Below are 23792 nucleotides of genomic sequence, written 5' to 3' on the forward strand. Positions count from 1 at the left end.
GTCAGACAAATATTGTCTATTACGTTTAAAATTGCCTAAAGGAAATTTGAACAGAATACCACAGATCTTATCACTCAGTAATCAGTTGTGAAGTGCTCCCTTGTAGTCAAACAACATATATCGAAATAACGTGTTTTATGCCTCTTAGCAAATAAAAACTACGATCTTACTAGCTCTTGGAGTAACCAACTGCGCATGTCGTTTAATAGCTTCAAATAAAAAGGGTGCTCATTCAACGTGCAACTCGTGAAAAGGGTAGAAGTCAGAAATGGCTGAGAATAGAAAAGAGCGTGTTCTTGCTTTAGTGCAAGAAGGCTATTGCGCTGCACAAGCCGCTGAAAGGTGTGGAGTTTTACCAAGAACAGCACAGAAGTGGATAAAGCGTTTTCGAGAGACTGGAGAAACTATGCGGCGCCGAGGTAGTGGTAGGCGTCGTGTGACAACACCTGAGCAGGATGAGCAGCTTGTGTCTGCTGCGCGACTTAATCCCAACATGACCGCCAGACAACTTCGGCACGCATCAGCTTTTCCAGGCTCTCGAGATACTGCTGTACGGCGTCTTAGGGAAGCTAATCTTCACGCCCGTGGTGCTGCGGTGAAAGAATTTCTCTCGGAAGAGCATATAAGACGATGGCTTCAGTTTGCGGAAGAAAATGTGAACCGCGATTGGAGACATGTTGTCTTCACAGACGAATGCACATTTTCTTCCTCAAATAATGGCCCAGTAGTCGTGTATCGTCCGAGAGGCTCCAGGCATGATCCCAGATACGTTTTTCACAAACGTCACTGTGGACGCGTATCTGTATCTGCTTGGGGTTTCATGACATCACAGTGTCTTGGAGTACTCCATAGGGTAGAGGGGCGTCTTACAGGTGAGCAATATTTACATATCCTTCGGGATGTTATGTTGCCATCTGTGCGTTTTATCTACCCCGATGGAGTAATCCAGTTTCAGCACGACAGGTCTCCGGTTCATATGTGTCAATTAGTTCAGAATTGGCTCTCGCAGCAGGCTGATTTAGAGGTCCTAGATTGGCCACCGCGTGGAGCCGATATGAATATAATTGAGACAGTATGGGCAGAGGTCAAAAGGGTGATGAAGGGGAACTGACCTAACCCGCCTCCATCCACAAAAAATCAACTATGGGAAATCGTTGAAAACAGCTAGGAGGAAGTCTCCCGTAGTGAACGCTTTCTCCACAGACTTACCGAAAGCATGCCCAGAAGGCTCCAGGCAGTCATCGATGTAGAAGGTCATTGGACCTCCTATTAGACACTTACGTATATATAAACAGCCCTTTTCAGGGCTACGTATTCCCTTCCAGTCTTTTTTTTTTTAATGCCAATGAAAATGTATCTACGTCACTTTCACCGTTAAACAATGAAAATGAAAAAAAAAAAAACATAATAGCGGTGGACAAGACTGGATCGTGCGAACTTGTGTATTGTAATCTCTCACTTATCCCCTGAGCTACGAAGTAACACGTAGATTTTTTGAAAAAGATATTAGTAGTTCATAACAACACACTCCCTTTTTATGTAATTCATGTGCCCCTTGCTGCTATCGATGGCGTGAAAACAAAATGCTACACATTACCCCATATCATTTCACCAGTAGATTGCTGTTTTCTGATCACTTAAAACAGGATTCCTGGATATCTAAGCGAAAAATGTATTTCTTTTTCATGTATTCTACGAAAAACCTAAAGAGTAAACAAAATCGAGACAAGCAACTTTCTCGAACAAACCACTCAATGTATCAGTGTCATTGCAAACAACGTCTAGCTGATGTAATGAATAACAACATGTAGTAAAGATCATGGGGTCTTCAGATCAAATACAGCTTGTCATATGGTTTTGTTTTCTTCAGCACAATAGAATTTTTTAAAAAAGTATCCAGTCATGTGAGAAAAACAAATTTTGCAGAAATATAACATTTCGTTTTGAGAGGCGTATTAGCACGAAAAAATAGTTTTATTTCTTGCAATTCAAACCGTGAAGAATGAGCTAATGAATAGCGTTTATGGGTCTTTCAATAAGCACCATCCAGTGTGTTGTCGTCGGCAACGTTACGTTTTTCCTTTTCTTTTTTTCTCGTTTTCGCGCATCACATTCTATTTTTCAATGACTTCTAATGCTAAATTTTAATCCGCTGTTACTTCATTCGTCGTTTTCACTTCCACCTACAATATTAGATTTAGGCATAGCTGACTATCCTCTAATTTGTATCGAAGTTTTGTCAAGTTTCTAGTGAACGTCAGCTAACCATTTTCTTCCAAGTACTAAATGTATTCAAATATTTATTTCAAACGGCTGATTTGATTTCCCGTGATGATCGGACAGACAAACACGACGTCACTTTTACATATTGACCGCCTTATTTGGAACTTGCCCCATTTACACCTCAAAAGTGGATTTTTAAGGACAACGGAAGATGGGCTCACATATTTTGAAATAAGGTGTTTATATCCATCTGTTCCTCTTACGACATATGTGTTAATGAATCCGACTGGACCAAATGCTAAATACCGTATATTTAAAAGATAATTTCAAGTGCTTCATCCGTTTTGCTGTGAAGACAAGACACAATCTCGATGTCATCATTCTTAAATATTGAGCAAAAACGATACAAATTGCCCCTTTTCTCCATTTAGTACCGAAATTTCTAAACACGGTCGGACACGTGCACACTCGTTTGTGAGATGAAATATGATACATAAATTCCTTATTTAAAACGTGAGGGATTCTATTTTTGGCATACATTTTAACCCCCTCTCTTCTGTTTGGATACGCATTTCAATAAAAATGTCGTGACAACAACCCAGTCCGAGGTAGGTGTTAACTATGTTAATAAAATTCATTTCAAACGGTTCAGCCATTTTTCGTTATGACAAACAACGTGTTTTTAATTTATATACTATGCAAATATAGGTTAATAATATTGTTCTGTCTTATTTATTTATTTAAGTTATTTATTGATATAAAATTGAGGTGTTACGTTTAATGTTTAACAATACCTAGCATTTACCATGTTATCAACCGTGAAGTAGCGAATTTTGTGTCTAATATTTATATTATATTCAATTTAATGTGTCACGCTAGTAGCAAATTAAGCATAAATGCGAAAACATTGTTCACTTTCAGTTCTCAAGAGAATTTCTTTTCTGTCTTTCTATTATTTTATCAATAGCTTACGAAACACTGGCATCAGACTTTTGCAATTATATTTTTTAACGTTTTTCCCATAAACTCCCCTGAAAATTTAACCTGAATCAACCCTTACCGGGAATCGAACCCGAGACTACAAGAATCAAAAACACTCGCGCTAGCCACTAGACTTTTTTATTTTTATTCCACGTTAATTAGTAAGCCCACGTTTCATATAGCCTCGCTGTTGAAAGTGTTACGTGAATATAGACTAGACCAAAATTAATTATTGGTGTCCATTTCAGGATCACTCAGTATTATGTTTTTAAGTGTTAGGGTGTTACAAAATCCAACACTTTTCAGTGCCTTATTAAACAACTTATTTTTTAAAAAAAAGTCTTGAATGTGTATTCACGGATACAATAAGAATAAAAATCACTATTAGAAACAAACATTTGCAGTAAAAGGAAAAGCAGAAACTATTTGTGTAATAAAAATGTATATCTTTGTCAAAATATTTGTGACTTGGTGTAATCTATATTCACGTAACATTCCTCCACTAAAAACATGCTACCGAGTGATCCTGAAATGAACACCAGTAAAAAATTTTGGTCTAGTCTATATTCACATAACAAAAGGAACAAGAAACTAAAAATCAACTCAACACTACTTTTATACCACCAATAGCAGCAAGGGGCAGACGATACTATCCCGGAAAAATGCATTTATTCCTTTGACCCGCATTGCAAAGCATCGGACAATTTGCAACATCAATTACAAAAGCTTGAAGAGAAAGAATCTTTATGGACAATAAGTTTCTTACATACAATATTCAATTATAAAATGCCTACTACTTATCTTTCTTATTTAATTTATGGGGCGCGATGGTTCAATGGTAGAGCGCTTACCTTTGGTGCATGCGGTCTCTGGTTTTATTCCGTTCAAGTAAGCTTGTGGTGGACAACTTTATGTCCGTGACTTTTCTCAAAGCATTTCCTTTTCCTTCCACTTTCTCATTCCACCAATTCTTATATCATTTTCTTACTTTAATTATCTTCTCACTTAGCCTAAAATAGCAGGATTCTAGAACACTGGTCCGTATACCAATTGAGTGGTGATGAAGAAAGCAATCAACCTGGTTAACCTGCCTCCACTCGCTATCGCTTGCTCGACATTACTATATGATTTGTGTATTGAGATTTGATAAAGAAAAGAACCAAACTGGTTACTAATCCAAATTCTCTATGTGAGGACCAGCAATCTAGAACCTTCCCGCCTAAAGGGCGTAATAGTGGGATGATAAATATTTCATTTCATTTTCTAATTTAATTTAGCTCTTCCACATAATATTTTATCTGAAATAATAATAAGATATTATCAAGTGCTCGGAAAGCTGGGAGCGATCTCGGAATCTACCGTAATGTGCGGTAATCTTATTAAATATGTTTCACTACTAGGTCAGTTGTTGAATGTTTCATAATGCTATACTAAATTCCATAAACATTCAAGCGAAATAAGTAAAATTGATGAGATTGACAATTTAAACCGCACAGTATTGCAAAGCTGGCGGTGTAAATATTTACTCCATTACGCAAACTCTGTTTCAAATACAACCATTATTATACAGTTCATTTTCATAAACTTGTTCTTATAGCAACTATATCATTTCCTATTTAAATTCAATTTATAGATAATTTTTGTGTTACATATCAGCTGATACTCATGCTATAAACTATACAATAAGTTAACATTCGATGTAAATAAATAAGAAATGTATAATGTTACAGATTCTGGAATTGCAATTTAATTCAATTTTAAACTGTATACATTTTCTATATGATTGTTTCATTTACTTTATAAAAATCCAGATTATGATTTACACTAACTGTTTTAATTAAAAAAAAAAGCTTATACAGGGTGCGGGGAAAGTCCCGGAACGGTCCAATATCTCGCGAAATATACAGATCAGCAAAACAAAAATAACACGTGTTAAACAGTTTTGAAAAATCTATCCAATGATACCAAACGCAACCCTCCATTCCCACACGGGGGGTAACTTTAAAATTTTAAATGGAAATCCCCATATTTTGTTGCACATTTGGATTCTTCAGAATAAGTAACAGTGATTTGACCCAAAATTGAAAACAGTGCCTTCACGGATAGCACTTGAATCGACACATAAAAAATGGAGGCGGCAAATCTTTATGAAAATATGGCCTCTCAGTGTCGAGCTCTGGGCCATGCGGTTAGCGTACGGGACTGCGGCATGAAAGGTCATGAGTTCGATTCCCACGCAGAGTAAAATTTTCATGTGATTTTTTTACCCACATAACGAATTCATACATTTTAACTTCCATAAAATAATGCATTTGTCCATATTTATTAATTTGCAAGAAAATACAAATGGTGACAAAAATGGATTATTTTTGTTGTAAATACCCCTACTACTAAGAACTACTTCATAAAGCTACTTTGCAAAACAATTATCGATATTGTATTCCATGTAACTTCATCTTCGCACACACTGTTTTCATTTTTTGATCAAATCACTATCACTTTTTCTGGAGAATCCACATATGAAATAAGAAATAGGGGTTCCCATTTAAAATTTTAAAGTTATCCCCCGTAGTCCCCAAGGAGGTAGGGATCGGTGATTGTGTTTTCTATCATTGGATAGCTTCTTTAAAACTATTTAACATGTGTTATTTTTGTTTTGGTGATATTTATACTTCGCGAGATATTGGACCGTTCCGGGAAATTTTCCGCACCCTGTATACAGTATTTTATCTCTCTTTCGCACTCTCACTCTCTATATTACAACTGAGTGTTGCAATAGGTATCAAGAACATGAATAATTTTCATTTTGGACGTATGGTTTAAGGTTGGTATTCAGATCACAAATCTGTTCTCATTATAACGGATGTGGTATTAACGTTAATAAGGATCGTTAACGTTCCACATTTTAGTGTCTTCGTATATAGCCTAATCGATGAACATAGTGTATAAATGTGACTGAGCTTTGAAAAGTGATTGTTCATCTGGTCTTGTGTTTTTAAGCACTTAAAACTAGACATTTATATTTTAAAAAATATTTCACTATATTGAAAAAAAAAAAAAGCGTTCCGCACTCAGGCTCGAACTGCCACCCTTCGGTTCTAGAATTTCAACAGCATTGTTAAACCCGCTTGGCCACGCAGTCATGTTACGAAATAACGCGTTCTGATATTAGAAATAGACTCGCTCCAAGCGCAGGTTTACACTTGGAGTTTTAAATAGCCATTTTCTGTTGTTTTTTTTTTTTCAGTAATTTCAACTGAATATATTGATTGATTTCCCATATTGGAACTTCACGTGAAGTGTGAATTGTATGTTCATCTCAAAAATACATTATTTTCTGTTCCTCCAATTTTACGTATTTGTGAGTGCTCCTAATACCTGTGCACTGTATGGAGTGAATTTCCCTCGGGATATTCTTCGCGTAATTATCTGACAGACTAAAGTTTCATAACAATCACAGTTTTTTGCTTATAATTTTCTTATTTTGCTTTATTTTTTCACAAAAATCATAAATAATTATTCATTACTACACTGCTTTGTTAAGGAAAGCACAAAGAAGCGATAATATATTAAGAAAACTGAGTTATTAATGAAAATGTGGAAGTTACAGTATATGCGAACTTTTTTTTGCGGATGACGATACATAGCCTCTTTCGCCCTCTCCTTCACTTTCCTGCTATCATACTATCTAGCACATCCCTCATGATGCAGTTCCTTCTTAGCCAGTGTTTCAACCAGTTTCTTTTCCTCTTTTCAGTAATATCTAAAATTGTTCTTTTCTCCCTCACAATTTCTAACACCCTCTCATTCATTTTCCGCTCGACCCAACTAACCCTCTCCGTTCTTCTCCACACCCTCATTTCGAAACCTTTCAGTCATTTTTCATTACTTTTCCGTACCGTCCATGTTTCTGCCCCATGCAAAACAATACAATACTTGACATAAAGCATTTTATGAGTCTTTTTCTCTATACTTTATTCAAGGTCCCACAACATAGACTTTTCTTCCTCTTAAAGGCTTCTTTCGTCATTCCTTTCCTTATTTTTGTTTCACTTTCGCATTTCATATCATCACTAATAATACAACCTAGTTATCGAAAACTAGTCGCCAGTTCTATTTTCTTCCCTCCTACTTCTATATCTGACACCGACCTGTTCGTTACAATCAACATGCCTTTTGTCTTTCTAAAAGAAAATGGGTGATCACATTTCTTTGTGTTTTCTATATTTAAGTCAAGGTCTATACCACATAGTAAGAGCACATATGCCTGTAAGTGTACAAGGGCGCCCATTTTGTGGTTTCCAAGGGGGGGGGGCAAGTATAAGCGACGTTTCAAATATAGTTTCAAATTTTGCTGTAACTAATGTAAAAATTCTATTGGGTTTTCAATATTCCCAAGTACAATTTCCTCTAGGGGAGAGGCGAGCGCCCCACCTTGCCCCCTGATGGGTACGTGTATGCCTGTAAGTATGTCTGCATGCAAAATACAGACATAAACAAATGTAAGGTTTCCAGGAAGGCATGTGAAAATTAATTACTGGGCATGCGCTATGAAAATAAACAATTTATTTGTATCCAACTCAATTTTTGATGTTCCGTGTTAAATGCTTAACATCTTAACAGGCACAAAACTTACGGGAAGGAACGAGTTAGTTACAAACTATATGTCATGACAAGCAGACAGGTTTTAGCTAGGCATTAAATTTTATAAAAATGTTTAAATATCTTAAGAATTTATTCAAAACACTCTTAAAATACATCAAAGAGAGGAGTATCCTATCATTTGATAGACATTAAATATTCACGCTTCATTTAATTTTTCTAACACACACACAGAATATATATATATATATATATATATATATATATATATATATATATATATATATATATATATATATATATATACAGGGTAAACCTGAATGATGTGCAAATCTTTCTATCCCGTACCAATTGTCAGGATTCGAGTTTCGATTCCAAGTTGGCACCCCTGTCACTCGTACAAGATGCGGAATTCCGCAACATGCTGTTAGGAGTAAGAAACTAGTTTATAGAAATAGGTTCGAAGTGTTTAGAAAATAATAAGGCAATATCTAAAGAAGAAAAGAAATGTTTATGTTGCTAGGGACAATTTTTAGTTGTTGATTTTAAAAATGGAGAAAAGTTTAGATTGACTGAAGAACGGATCTAGTGACAATGGAGTTAATAGAATTGAGAAAGGTTGATAATTGTGAAGTATGGTGTTATGAGAGTATTTTAAATGTATGGGTTGTGGAAATAATAAAATAATAACGGAAATGTATAAGTCTATTGGATCAATTGCTCTTAGTATGTTATGAGTGGGAATTTTGAAGAGCTACCTAAAAGAGATAAGAAAGTGGACAGAATCTAACCTAACAGGTTTAGTGATTTAAAAAATAATTTAATCCAAGACATGCACGGGAACTTTTTGTTTTCTTTTGATGTTATGAATCACCTCCTTTATGTTCCATTGCAATTGTCACTATTCGATTTTCGATTCCAAGGTGGCACCTCTGTCACTCGTACACGACACGTAATTCGACAACATGCAAGAGGATATTTTTGTCTTTCTTTTATGTCACGAATCCCCTCCCGGAGTCTGTGCACATCTTTCAGGTTCACCATGTATATATCCAGAGAAAACTCTCTTAATCGACTTCTTTTTTAATCGGTCATCTTCCGAGAAAAGCCAGTTTCGTTATCAGTTGCTTCGGTGCTCTACAACAACATAAAGTAGATTTTGATATTTTAAAACCAAAATGTGTTTTCTGTCGTTTAGTAAATGTATTTATAAAGTACAGTAATGTACTTCATTTAGTATTGTAAGCTAAAAATGAGATGAAATGAAATTTTTCAGTTTAAAGTCCAATGATTATGCCCGGTAGATTAAGGGACACGAGTGAAATGACTAATTCAAGTGAAATGATGATATCGAGTGGGAGAAAACGGAAATATCTCTTCAAAAACCACGGACAAGATGCTATGACAAACTTATTTGGCCGGGGATCGAATCGTGAACTCTACGTACTAGAGGTAAGCAGTCAGATACTGAACCACCATGTCCCCGTATTGTATGTTAAATCATATTTTGTTTAGTTTTGTTTTAATACCACATACTGTAAATAAGTGTGCGTGTGTTAGTCTGCTGTGCTTTATTCAATAAACAGTATTCCATTTAACTGAGAGCCACTGGAACAGCTTATTGTCAAAAGTTCTGATTTTGGTAACTTAAATTTATTGAACTACATTACTGTAAGCCTTTTTAATCATTAGAGAAATGCTATACAATTTAGGGGCTGTGAAATACTGATTTTCGCTTTAACCTACTTTTTCGTTATCAACCTATGGCTCGGTCGTATAGTGGTCGGTTAACTGGGAATCTATTGTGTATAAAAGCACAGTATGGAGAAGACAGGGACAATGAAGAGTGGGGAACGGGAACCACCCAATATTACCAGAAACTACATCAAAGTGTCTTGTGGCACTTGGTACTCTCTGATTACAATAACATAAAACACCTCAGGTAACAAGGCTACTATGTCAAATGTCAATCAATGAGATGATTATTGAATATATATATATATATATATATATATATACAGGGCCGGATTTAGGGAGGGTGAAAAGATGCACCCCCGATCGTTGTTGATATACACTACCTAAAGTGAGAAGCTGGCACTGAGTTTTACGAAAATCAATAGTTTCAGTCAATTTTCCGAACGTTCAAGAAAAGGGTTTCACCGAGAGCAGACACTTAACATTTCCAGGGCAATTCCTCATTCACACCACAGATGATTTAAAAAAAACTCAATTTAATTCAAATATACTGGCAGTTATTTGGTGCACCCCCCTCAGAAAATCCTGGATCCGGCTCTGCATATTAAATTTTGCGTTTGGGCGATTCAACACTTCACTGGAAATTTATGGTAATTAGGTTTCTAGTACCCTTTTTCTATGGCTTTCTCAGTTATAGCTTGCAATGCTGTGCTCATTTACTTTCTATTAAGCGTTATGTCATTATTTCCGTTTCTTTATTTAAGCACAAACCATGTAATTTTCTGGAAGTCTCTGTTCAGAGTAATGAGAATCGCAATTATCACACAGGTAAAATGGTAGTTTTCTGTACGCTTTCAAATGAATACTTTTTTTTTTTTAGAATTAAGAGGAGGCAAACGACTTGATTCGTTTCAATTACCTTAACTTCATCTAATGAATTACAAAATAGTTGAAATTGCCTATAGTTGAAAGGGAGCTGAATATTCATCATGTTATTATTCTGGGATTACTGACAATCCCAATTACCTTCAAGTGCGGAAAATAGGATCAACGTAAATTTTTCTTCGATGTAACTAGACAATGTGTAGTTTTTTCGGTGTTCTGTGGCAATGAACCTTACATTTTGTAAACCAAAGTTGCAAGTAGACTTGTTTGGATTCATTTCATGGATTTATACTTCCGTATTTTGCGATAAAACTTTCATAAGTCAAAGTTGCGTGTATTTTTACCTTTTTTTAATGTTTACGAGTTGAAATGATTATGGAATGTAACATTGGTGATCATTGGTGTGGCAAAGAACCAGGAAAGCACATAGCTCTTCTCTGTACAAGGCGGGACATCCTTAAATATTCAAGGATATTAGCAGATACGAATCTTTCTTTCTGCGTTTGGGCGACTCATCACTTAATAAAAGACAGAGGACAGCCCTTCTTAATGAGAATTTAACTGTGCATAGGGCGAATCTGTCTGATGCGTCAGATTGGAGATGAAGGACGCTATGAGTGAAAGGTAGATACACAGCACCCTTGTTAAACATAATTTGAAGAAACAATGCAGAAAGCGCCTTGTTTAAAAATTTTAAACAAGTTATGACAAACTAAAAGCTGTTGTTACTGATATTTTTTTCATGTATCATAATATGCACACCTCCACCCCGTAGCCCTTTTGAATCTCGCAATGTTAAACAATAATCAGAAAGTAAATTGCATACACAGTACGTACAATACAGTAATGATGTGAGGCTTTTGTAAAGTTATGCCATTGTACTCTGGAACAAACTACAGCACATCTGATTTCAATATATATTGCTTGGGACATTAAAAAAATTAAGGGTTCGTAGGATAATGTACCGTATATACGGTACTGTTTAGTACAACTCATCCGAAAAAGACTAGTTAGCACCTTCTGAGGTATTACACTGTAAAAAATCGTTGTGCTATTTCAACGACATGCCTATGTGTTAACACGATTGTGTTAAAATATAACACAAACAAGTGGTTAGAACAACTCACTCTCCATTTGGAGTTTTGTGTCAAATGCCGGTAGTTGAAATGACACATAGCCTGTGCGTTAAATTAACACAACTGTAGAATCTTCGGTGTTGTTTTCTATGTGATTGTCAAATATGTTGGGCATCTAATTATAAAGGTTTATGAATTCAAGCTACAGACAAACATAAGACATACAAATCAGGTATACGCAAAATTTCAAAATGCAAACCGTGCGATGTGTTTTCAATTGTTATACATGTTTCTGAAGAAACCCTAACAGCGCAAGATGTGCTAGGCATGTGCCAATTAGGTGTTCTAAATTCATCTCTCACATTTGATGTATTCATTGCTTCTTTTTCTAAGCAATTATGTACTAGAAGAAACAAACACCTCAACTTTATTAGATGGCAATTGGCGCCGATCATTTGAAAGTGAATATGGAAGAACTATAAAATAAAGTAAACAGACAGTCGTCATTTTGTTATAAAATTTACAACGACTCACCAAAGGTGGTCGCCAACCCTGGTTCGGCTAATAACATAAGTAAATCTTTAGTGGCCGTAATTGTTCACACCTTAAAATATCTTAAAATATCTTCCGTAATTATATACACTAGTATTCTCACCTTTTATACTGAAATTACAAGTCGATGATGAGTAGTAAATAATTTATTCGTTGATTCTCTTTTAACGTATATTCATACAAACTGTTTTGCAATTAAACATGTTAATTATGTATCTATAAACAACTACCTAGCAACCAATTATACAATAATGTATATTTCTTACATATATTAAAAACATTCTTCTTTTGTTATTTTTAAATTAACATTATATCAGGTATAGTGCTTATGTAGAAGCACTTTCTGCCCAAAAATACAGGTAATTATCAATCGATACAAAGTATCTCGTTGTAAATTAGGCGAGCAGATTTTGTTTTATCCCGAACGGTAATCGTCGAATATACGCGGCTTAAAGGAGCACTCTGATTAGCCAAATTCAAAAGACCTCAATAATTTATTCCTCTACAAGCGACGTTTTCTTCATCGCCTCCATGGGCAAGTCGGAAGAGCAGGCGGTTAGTAATTGAAAGGTTGGTGGTTCGTCCCCCCCACCACCACTGGAGTACTTGTTTAAAGTGTTTTTTTTAGACTCAGCATAAGGTGAACACATTACGCATATAGGCGATTTAACATATGTTGGGGGAATAATTTTGTGGTTCATTAACGCTTACGGCTCAACACCGGTTTGTATGTTAAAGACGTAACACACCCCCTGTGTTAAACGCCAACACCGCGGGGTATGTGTTGAACTAGCACCGCATAGTGGTAGTCACGCTGGAACCACTGCCCTGTGTTAAAATTGAGTTGAATTAACACAACCATTTTTTACTGTGTACTATTTGTTTATCAAGAGCTACAATTTATTTTTGTATTCCTTGTGTTTCGATGTCTCGGATATTCTTACACTTTCAGTTCCAGAATTATCACTTGCTATGTTCTAGAGGCAAGCTCAGGGATGTACGCAGGAATTTATTTCGGGGGAGAGGGTGGAGTCCAAATGCAACATGAGGTCAAATTATATTAAATTTTGTAAAATTACTCATAAAATTAGACTAAATTTACAGAAAAGTCAGGATTTCGGGAGAAGGGGATTTGTCCTCCAGAACCTACCTCCTGCTTAAGTCCCTGGCAAGGGTGTATTTAGGATTGAGGAGGCCCTAAGCTATTGAAAGTAATGGGGCCCTTTGTATGTCCAGTTGTGCAACCAGTTTATGCAGAACGAAGGGACCCTACATACAGAAATGAGCAATCGAGTGATATTCTAGGGAGCACACTAGCAGAAGAGGGCCCGATCATAGGACCCTACACAAGACAAATTACTGTTGTTATGTGTAGGATTTGTTTTATTATTATTTTTCCTTTAATCTTAGAGTCTATTTTGTAATGGTATATCCATTTCTCTTTTCCTTTAATTTTTGGGGACACCTAAGAAAGTGAAACGCTAAGCTATAGCCTGTTTAGCTTATGCGTAAATCCGGGACTGGTCTCTGGGTGAGCTAATATTTCGTCACTGATGCACAAAACTATAGGATGACTTCGTGACATGGTGGCCAAAGACACAGTTTTCTCAGTATAATCAATGTAACAATAATTCAAAAAATGTATTAAGCTAGCACAAAGGCTAGATTCCCAAAATAGACTACGCCCTTATGCGATGTGTAGTAGTAGGATTATGATTGAGAGTCATAAGCAGTATTTATACCACTGTTAGGAGGAGATAAATAATGTATACAATCAGGTGATTAACTGCGTATTTTGTGCGTATATAGTGCATATATAAGTAAATAATCTATTCCAGCACGTTAAAATCTTTCAATTCTTATTGACAACATATGCCATATTTAGCTCCATAAAAACTATTTTGTTTGATTTTCTCGAGGATCTTTTTTCAAACATTTCATTTTATTCAGCTTTATTCGACTTATGGATTTTACAAAGGTTAAATCTTTATACATTTTAATTGAATAATAAAAAAAAGGGCCTTATGCAGAGTCGTTCTGACGAGTGATGAGTGCCATACTAAAGAATTCGACTAACATATGTTTCCTGCAGTAGTCAAGCGTTTAGTATGACGCTAACCATACGTCAAAACGACTCTGCTTAACGCGGTAAGAGTTAATCAGGATATTTAATTATATCTCATTAATTACACTGTTCCAGAGATGTGCGTCTACGCGTAAAAAGCGATAGTTTACGTTTACGTCTCAATTATGCGTAGACAATGTAAACAACGTAGACTATGTAGAATGCATATTTTCGAAATACACTCAGCCCTAGCCAGAAGACATTAGGTTTGGCAACATCGCACGGAAAAAATGAATGCTGAATTGCATTCTAACGCGTTCCTACTATTACTACTACTACTACTACTACTATTACTACTACTACTATTATTATTATTACTTTTGCTATGGATCTGTATAAGTACAAGGGCAAACTTATTTTAATGAAAATTTTAAAAAAATAATCGTTAAATCACTTTTTGAATATTATTTTAATTTTATTTTAACGAAAGAAGTATTATTTAAAAAATTAAAAATAATAAGGAAATTTTCCTAACGCAGGATTTGAACCCACGCCAACAACGATTTTCCTTACTAGCATGTTACCCTAACTCCCTCGGCTACCAGGACCAACAGCACTTACCGTTTACTTTGTGCTATATGTAGGTCATGACTCGTGATCGCGATATTAACGTCATTCATTTTCCTACATTGTTGCCAAGCGTAACCCCGTTCACAATGCCTTATGGCTAGAGTTCAGTGTATTTCGAAAATACGCATGTAGAATATGTCAACAACTCGTAATTTAATATGGCGTCGTGGACAATAAAGGAGCTTTCTTTTGTCGTTACCTTGCGAAATTGCGTACAAAATAAAATGCCTAGACCAGCGAATAGTAACTTTCGAATACTTAGTTTCGTCTTGATGAAAGAAAATGAAAAATATTATGCATTGTGTAAAATATGCAAGAAAAAATTGGCAAACACAGCAACTTCAAGACTGAAAGCCCACAGGTGAGAATTAGTTTTGTAAGTTTCATTATAAAAGCAGTGCTGGAAGTGAAAAATCTAAGAAAGTGGTATGTGCAGAGCAGAGTAAACATACAGATTAGATAATTCCCTCTACTTTTTGTTAGTCGTTTCCCTAATCTTTCACTGCACCGAAGCAAAACAACTGAATGAGGAAATATGAACAAACGAGCAACGAAATTCTTCCTTACATTTGATAGTGGTTGTCTACATAGTCTACACGGGAAAAGGTGTAAAGTAGATTACGTATATATTACAGTAGACAATCGCGTAGACGTAAAATTATAGTTTACGGCACATCACTGCACTGTTCTCTTGCTAATGTAGAGCAATTAATTGAAAGCTTGATTAATATGTACTTCAGTATCAGACTCATCGCAATAGCTGATTATTTTACACCATCAATTATAAGGTTAAAAAAAAAATTTCTCAATAATCTTAAGACGCCTCATCACTGCGAAATTAAAATATCGCTAATTTTGCAATAACAATGTGATATCTTCAAATAGATTGAAGATAATCGAAATGTGAAACAAAAGAGCCCTAGACAATATTATTTTGTATGAGGCACCGTTATCACGAGTCACCTAGTAGCTTCCCGTTTGGAGCCAATTAGAAACGCGAAAGTAAATGCCGATTTTCTAAATAGCTGACAATCGAAATCAGATAAGTGACACGTGATAACGGTATCTCACGTAAATTAATATTGTCTAGGGAGGTTTTGTTACACTTTTCTATTATCTTTTATCTGTTTGAAGATATCACATAATTACTGCAAAATTAGCGGTATTTTAATTTCGCCATGATGAGGCCTCTTAAAAACTATACGTGAAGATTGAATTTCAGCGATATCATTTTGTTAATCTCAGTGAGATCCATCGACTGGTATCTGTCTCATCTTCGGACTTTTTTTTTTTTTTTTTTTTTTTTTTTACTTTCGAACAACAATTGCAACAAAGATAATACTATGGTGTTCATAAAGAAAATCAAATTCGAGATTTCAATCGATTTACACGTTTCATGCCGAGAAACGGATGTTTGGATATCTGTTCATCCATTCTTCAGACCCAATATAACTATATGTTCACACGCCTGGAGACCATTTCGTTACTATATTCTAAAACATCAAAATGTGGACATGTTTCCAACCACTGAACTCCAAACTTGGAAGATTAACACAAAAGTGTTTTAGCAATACGTGATTAAGTTTACAAAACGATGTCAGATCCGTAGGCCAGGTAGTACCCTCTCTTGTGCTGAGGTTGTACCTTCGCTTGCGATAGTATTATGATCCACTCAGTCAGTGAAGAGTCACCAAACAAACTGGAAACCCGAAAGCAAATGTCAGTGAACCTTATCGCGTCAAACAGCGCAATATTAGCATGAGAGTATCTTTGAACGGCGGAGAATAGTTGGTCTCCGAGAAACAGGTATGTAATACCGTGACATTTGTGCAGGTACTGGGCATGCTATTGCGACAGTGATGCGTGTGTGGAAACTGTTGATAGGAAAGATTAATACAAAGCGGTGAGCGAATACTGTACTATGTAATGCGACTATAGCACGGGATGACTACCATCTTGTCCGCATGGCCGTAACGGACAGTACAACTTCGTTTACAGTGTAGGTTCGATGCTACAGTACTGTAATGGGTGTGGGCTGGTGTGCGTCAATGGTGTGGAGTGGACTGTTAGCTATGGCGTCGGAGACGATGGGTGAAGACGAAAAGCTGCTGGATTCGTGTCTCTAAACCGGAGTATAGATGATCAATTTTGCTCAGATCCTACGATTAGGTGGGCAGCGTATATTCAACTTCATCTCCATGTACCTCAAACCACGCAACTGTTTGAATGGATACATTATAATCCTAGAATGTGGAATCATTACCTGGAAACAACATCTGCACCATATGATGCACATGATCTTCTAAAATGGTGACAACCATGGACAGTTGAGCGACCGGTAAGTGTCAACACAGGACCCACTGGAAACCATGATGTGGCTCACAGCACCACAGAGATGCTGCATGTTACACGGTTAGGGGAAAATATTACGGATCATGTCCTTTTTTGGGCGTCTGCCATAGATATAGACGACACGTGGTTTCAAATAAGGAGAACGATGACTCAACCGTTCGTATTACAAGTTTCCAGTTATTATCGGTCCATGTTGCATGTTTGCGGTACTATTTGCGTCATGCTTAATCGCTATGGTCCCTCATCAGTGGTTTCGCTCGTGCAACTCGTATGTCAATGTCATGTAACTCGCGACGAACTATGATTGTCAACAAACGCAGTGGGAGGAGGGGCTACTTGAGTTATTTGTCTTGCACCACTATTTATCTTGGCCGATGTGGTTTGTCGTGAGTTTTGTAGGCTGCCATCACTGTTCTTCGCCACACACCAAACGCACCGGCCACTATCGTCATACTCGCACCATTTAGGGCTTAACCAAGCGAAAGCAATTCGTTCCCTTTGGGAATGAGAGAGATCGGCTGTTTTACACTATCACCGTCTGCTCAGATCACTGCAAACACTGTCGTTCTACTGCTTCTTACGCAACACGGAGTTTTACTAATGCCTACTCCCAACAACCTGACGCTGCAAGCGCCGCTTGACCATTGCTAACGCAGACATCTGACATGTTTCCAGTTCCGATGTGAACTGATAGATACCGTCCCTGTGTATATTTCTTAAATGGACTATCAGGGAAGAAGAGAGACAAAACTGAAGAAGAGACAAAAACAAACGGCAAACAGTGAAATACCCACGGGGGGGGGAGGGGAAATCCACCGGATCCAGATCCTCTTCCAAACTTTTGTAATTTGATGTATGTTTGTACACTTCCTTAATAAAACCATGCTTGTTTAGCAGAAAATGATTGAAGTAGCCTGAAGATTTGATCTTACATTTTAAATGTACTCTTTCTTCTACTAAGAATACTCTAATTCTTTCTTTTTCTTAGAATATAGGTGGCAATAGTTTACAATTACTTATTTTCTTTGCGGATTTAGAATAACACCGATTCAATACTACGTAGATGTTGTGTCTTGCAGCTATGGAGACCACCAAATTTTGGACTCCTCCCAACAAACATTTCTTGATGCGCGCCTGACTGCAAGGAACAATAAATTACATTCCGTGACAGTTTGTACTCCTAGCGCTTGCAGCTCTACAAAATAGGATTTGCTATAATTGGTTTTGAAGGGCGCTTAAACCTACTATATACAGTAGTTTGGAAAGACGCAAATATGTATCTTTAGAAATATGAGTAGATTTGTTCAGGTAGACAATACAGTATAGTTGAAAAGTATGGATCTTTTCTTTCTGCCTAGTTTAAGAATTCAGTGTGTTTGAAAAATTTATCAAAAACTGCATTATACTCGTTCTACCATCGTTTCTGTAACGTAAACACAAACATAAAACATTTAAACGTAAACATAAAATACATACATGTAAACAGAGTGTACTTCATCTACACTGTGACTTACAGCCAGAATTGCCAACTTTTCGTAACAAAAAATCGGGACGGGACAATCGGTATTGGAGTCCCCCCCCCCTCCTGGAGACGACTACACGGAAACAATATAAATCATTGAAAACAATATAAATCATCAGCTGAATAATACGAACCTGAATGAATGCGGCACCTTATTTTTTATTTTCCTAATGGAATATACTATCATCGTAATCGGCTGGATTATCAACTCAAAACAATTAGGGAATAACTATAAATTAAAAACGAGCTGCTATTTTTTCATGAGTCAAATTAAAACACAAATTTGTAAACTGTGCGTAAAAGAATAAATAATTCTTTTGTAAAAATGGCAAAGTAAAATATTAATTAAGTTTCAAAATCGATAAATCGAGATAATATGCGTCCCGATGAGTGTCCGGTTGGGACGAGGGACAAGTAAGTCAGAAATCGGTACAGTCCCAACAGAATCGAGACGGTTGGCAACCCTGCTTATAGCTGTACACGGAACATTACAGAGTCTACGTACTCTTCATGTACACACAATACTGAAAACAAGAATGCGATACTATTTCTTATTGCACTAATTAGTTGCGTTCTTGTTTCACTTTTCTACTTAATTTAAACCAAGTTTAAAATCACGAATGCGAACTGCACTGAACGTGAACTCAAATCACATAGCACATCGCCCACACAGAGAACACCTTGAAGCAACTCAAAATTGTACGTAAGTACTTAGTCAAGAAATTATCTTATAACATATATTAAGTATCTAATGTTATTTTAATGTATGTATTACCCTAAATTGATATATAATTTTACTGGATTCACCATTATAATTTCAATTGCAGTTTCGGTTTGTCAGAAAAAAATTAAAAAGAATGGGACGGTGCAATCAAGTCTCAGATTTTGGAAAAAGAAAACGAAAGAAAAAGAACTCAGAAAATGCAATTTAATGTAATCATCTTCTAGTTACATGGTTTATAAAACGCAATTCTTATGCACATACATTCTTTTGCATGACTCTCCCTTAGGATATACTCATTCTTTCTATACGGTATGTTATTATATCAATGAGTATGATGAGCACAGGCATAATTCTGGATGTCGCAATTTTAAATTCAGGCAATGCCCTTTCACACACCAGACAGTTTGGTTACTGTTATTAAGCCTGTACGTGAGGTCTAAGAATAAAGACGTTCAGGATATATTTTTGGCCTCTTTTACTGATTAACTGTAAAAGAAGTTCACTTATTGACCAGGAATATATTTGCTAATTTTGTAGAAGAAAACCGTCAAAAGACAATCCAAATAGAGAAGTGCCGCAGCACTCTTTCGGACCTCAAGAGCAGCTAAGATCAGTACCATGCCGTGGGAGGGGGCGAGCTGGGCGACGGCCCTGGGCGCCGAAGTAAAGGAGCGCAAAATTCGAGAGGAAAAAGGAAAAGATACATATAAAATGGGAGGAAAAAGGTAATAAAATGTTCTTAAAATCAAGGAAAACCAGGGTTTATTTTTGAAAACTTTCTTACGCTTCTCTCCAAACATGGTGGCGCTTCGCGGCTGGTCTGTCGACCCCACTCATATTTACGGGGAGAGGGGAACGCCATCATATACTCTCGCCCCGGGCGCTGATTTTTCACGGCACAGCATTAGCTAAGTTGGCCGGGAAATCACTGTTGCTAAAATGTTGACGCAAAAAGTAGCTAAATGAGATGAACTCACTCCAATTTGGGGTAACGAGTTGCTACAAATTGAAACCGTAATGTTTTTACACAATTCACACTATAAAGTAGGCTACTTACGTTATACGATTTTTAAATACTGCATATAAATTAAGTCCACAAAGATTACAAAGAATCTAAGATTCACTTTACTTTAACTCACGCTTCTAAAGCTACTCCATAATATCTGTAATGTTGTTTTACTTGTATCTTATAATAGTAGCTCTGCTAGCGAGATTGAAGGTTGGAATTGAGGCGTTCCGACTAGATTGGGCGAACTCAACAAAGGCTTCTTCTGAAATGCAGTTTAAACTTTCTTCATAAGGGCAAAACCAGCAAAACTTCCTTTATCAATTAGTTATTATTATTGTTGATAAAATTTCTATTATTAATATTATTACTCTGGTTATATAATGAAATAAGATCTGATGTTCTTTACTATCCAGAACACCTCAAAGAAGGCAAAGAGAACTCCGTTAGAAGGCAAAGAGTAACAGAGAATAAAGCGGGATTGTGGGGTCGGGTGTAGTTAAACAATTTGTTGTCGCTTGCGTTAATTAAAACAAAGAAGGAAGAAAGAAAAGATATATCAAAGCTACTTCGATGTAACAATTCATGCTTCATCACAGAAAAACAAATTGTTCGCAACAGAAAAGTTGCTAGATTTCTAAGTCGCTAAATAGTCATTTAAAAATCCCAAAAAATGTTGCCAATAGGATTTTTTTTTTTTGTCGCTATCTTCGAAGTTGAATTTCCAAGATTAAGCGACTTTACCCCCAAAATGGCAGCACTGCATGAAACTTGTCGGTTGCTTTGAAATGAAACGACCTTTCTGTTATTGCTGGTTTAAGAAAGAGAAACTGAAATTATTTCATTTGTCATCAATCTTGAATGAAAGTAGAAGAAATTATTTCAAGAGTTCAAATTTATTTATTTTAAAAAGACAATTGACTTACCAAAAAAAATCATTTACTTTGTTTTCAATAAATTGACCTTATTGTCAAATCATACAGAACGGCATATGTCATTGAATGTGTGGGTAACATAGATCAACTTGAAACGTGTAACTGACAAATCAAGAGTGTAATCAGCTCATAATTTGCACAAACTTTATAAAATTGTATACACCTTTCCAAAACTTTGATAGAAACACTTCTATTCGGAGTAACATGTCCTTCCAAATTACGCACTTCAAGTTGATGTTTGAGCGCATAGTTTTTTGTAAGATCTACATTACTAAAACATGGTACAAATTTTATACAATTATATCTACTTTTCTGAAACTTTTGCACATCCTCATTCCTAGAAAGTTGTCTTTAAAATTATACACTACAGATTGATGTATTAATGCATATTTCATTTCATCTCATTTATTTGTCTGTTTTACTAGCTTATAAAACAAGAGAAATTATCATGTAAGCAATACAGTTGTCAAAAATAAATAAATAAAATAAATAAATAAATAAATTATACAATATTATCAAGTACCAGAGGTATACATCATGCATCTTTACAAAAGCATATAACAGGATATATCAAATATAAAAACATGACAATTTACATCGTAATTAGGTAACCGTTTATACCACACCAGGCATCTACTTACAAGTGAGTATCTGTTACCAACTCTTCACTTAATGAATCATTTAAATATTTTTTAATGATATAATAGCATTTTCCAGAAAGTAGATTAAATAACATCTTACCAAGAATGAAAACATTGTCATATTCTTCAAGTACATAGTAAGTTTATTATTATACAATCCAAAAATTATCTTAATTGGCTTCTTTTGCGATCGGAAAGTGTTTAAACTATTTTCAGCACATCCTCAGTGTATTATGACGAAGCTAATTAATGAATTAAACTTGCCGTAGTAAAAGCTAAGAAGTGCTTCTCTCGACACAATACGGTATCTTGAAATTTGTTGTTGGTGATTGTTCTTGATTTTGAGTTTAACGTCCTTTTCAGCAGTAGGGCTATATAAGATGGGACCTACTGATTAACGTGAAATCCGAACCACATGAGCTACTGCCGGGAATCGAACCCGGGTACCTTGAAGTTTGTATAAGGCAAAACACACGCCACTTAATTTCTTGTTTAAAGTGGAGGTATGAGCAGGCCATGAAAGATAGGCACTTATGGTTACACTAAAAGCTTTGTCATGAAAGAATATTGCAGTAAGTGAGAAGATATTTTATTCCAGGTGATATACGTGGTTTTCCTGGAAAATGAAAGTGTAAGAGAATCAATTTATCACGATTTATAATTAATCTATTCGTTGTTAACCACTTTACTAATTTGTCCGTAAAAATGTCAGATTTTCTCTAAACTTTTTCTATTGATTTTTCTGATACAATCATACAGGTGTCATCAGCTTATAGAATACATTTTGCTGGATACATATATTCTAACAAGACATTTATATATATCAAGAAGAGAATAGGACCCAAAATGGAACCTTGGGGAACACCTCTGATTACAGTTGATAAAGACAAACAAGTTCTTTGAAACCCACCTGCAGTTAATTTTGATATTTGTACCGCTTGTTTGTCTACTGGATAAATAAGAGAGAAACCACTTGTGAGCTACTTCTCTAATACCATAAGTATACAACTTGCTTAAAAGAATAGCATGATCAATTGTATCAAAAGCTTTGGATAAGTCGATATATACGCTAACAACATACTTACTGTTATTTATTATTGAACAGCTATACTGGACATATAACACAATCGAGGCTGTTTCAATATTTTTCTTATTTTGGAAGCCATATTGTCATGGTGATAGTAAGTTACATGACTTCAAAAAATTGCAGAGTCGTGACTTCATCACATATTCAAAAATTTTTGAAAACTTGAAAAGAATGGAGACTGGGCGATAATTTCTTATATCATGCATACTCCCCTTTTTATAGAGAGGAATTACTTTTGGCATTCTTAATACTGATGAAAATATTCTTTCTGAAGAGATAGGTTTACTAAATAACAGAGATGATTTACAATGAAAGGAAAACAAAATTTAATAACAGTCATTGGAACTACATCAAAAACTGAAGATTCCGAGTTAGACATCCTACTCACTATTTTCCATAACTCATCTACTGTCGCTGGAATTAAAAATTAAGTATATTAGCGTATTGGAATTTTCATCGAGTCATTCATGACTCACTTGTATGGGGTTAGGTAATGATACATTATCTAGAAAATAATTATTGAAGACATCTGCAATCCATTTAGGGTCTTTAATAATTTCATCCCCAACTTTAACATACTCAAAATCGCTCTTTTTTTTGTTCTATTATATAAGGTTTTCCACATAGTTTTAGCTTTATTAGTAAAATTAAGCATAGTGCAGCTATTTGATAGTAATTTAGCTGTTTTAATTGCTCTTCTGTATACTTTCCTGTACTTAAAAATATAATTTTGAAAACAGTTAGAAAGTGATGTATTTATTTTGAGTAAGCTATTATATCTAAATAGGTTACTTTTTGAATTTTTAATATCTTTAG

The 23792-nt window shown here is 35.6% G+C and overlaps 1 protein-coding gene across 1 annotated transcript; it reads left to right on the forward strand.

Annotated features, from left to right (window-relative positions):
- The first annotated feature begins 268 nt into the window (after window positions 1–268).
- Window positions 269–20777, forward strand: LOC145685463 (uncharacterized). Its single transcript, XM_081757862.1, has 2 exons — window positions 269–655; window positions 20730–20777. The coding sequence occupies exons 1-2, from the start codon at window positions 269–271 to the stop codon at window positions 20775–20777; spliced, it is 435 nt and encodes a 144-aa protein (XP_081613988.1).
- The last annotated feature ends 3015 nt before the right edge of the window (window positions 20778–23792 follow it).

Source organism: Thermobia domestica, chromosome 5 (assembly GCF_964235325.1).
Source record: "Thermobia domestica chromosome 5, izTheDome1.hap1.1, whole genome shotgun sequence".
Classification (NCBI taxonomy): domain Eukaryota; kingdom Metazoa; phylum Arthropoda; class Insecta; order Zygentoma; family Lepismatidae; genus Thermobia; species Thermobia domestica.

Bases quoted from the DNA above. Each gene is read 5' to 3' on its own strand.
- LOC145685463 (XM_081757862.1), top strand. From the start codon at position 269: ATGGCTGAGAATAGAAAAGAGCGTGTTCTTGCTTTAGTGCAAGAAGGC. The intron at 656-20,729 runs GTGAACCGCGAT...TTTACTATCCAG, and splicing joins TTCAGTTTGCGGAAGAAAAT to AACACCTCAAAGAAGGCAAA.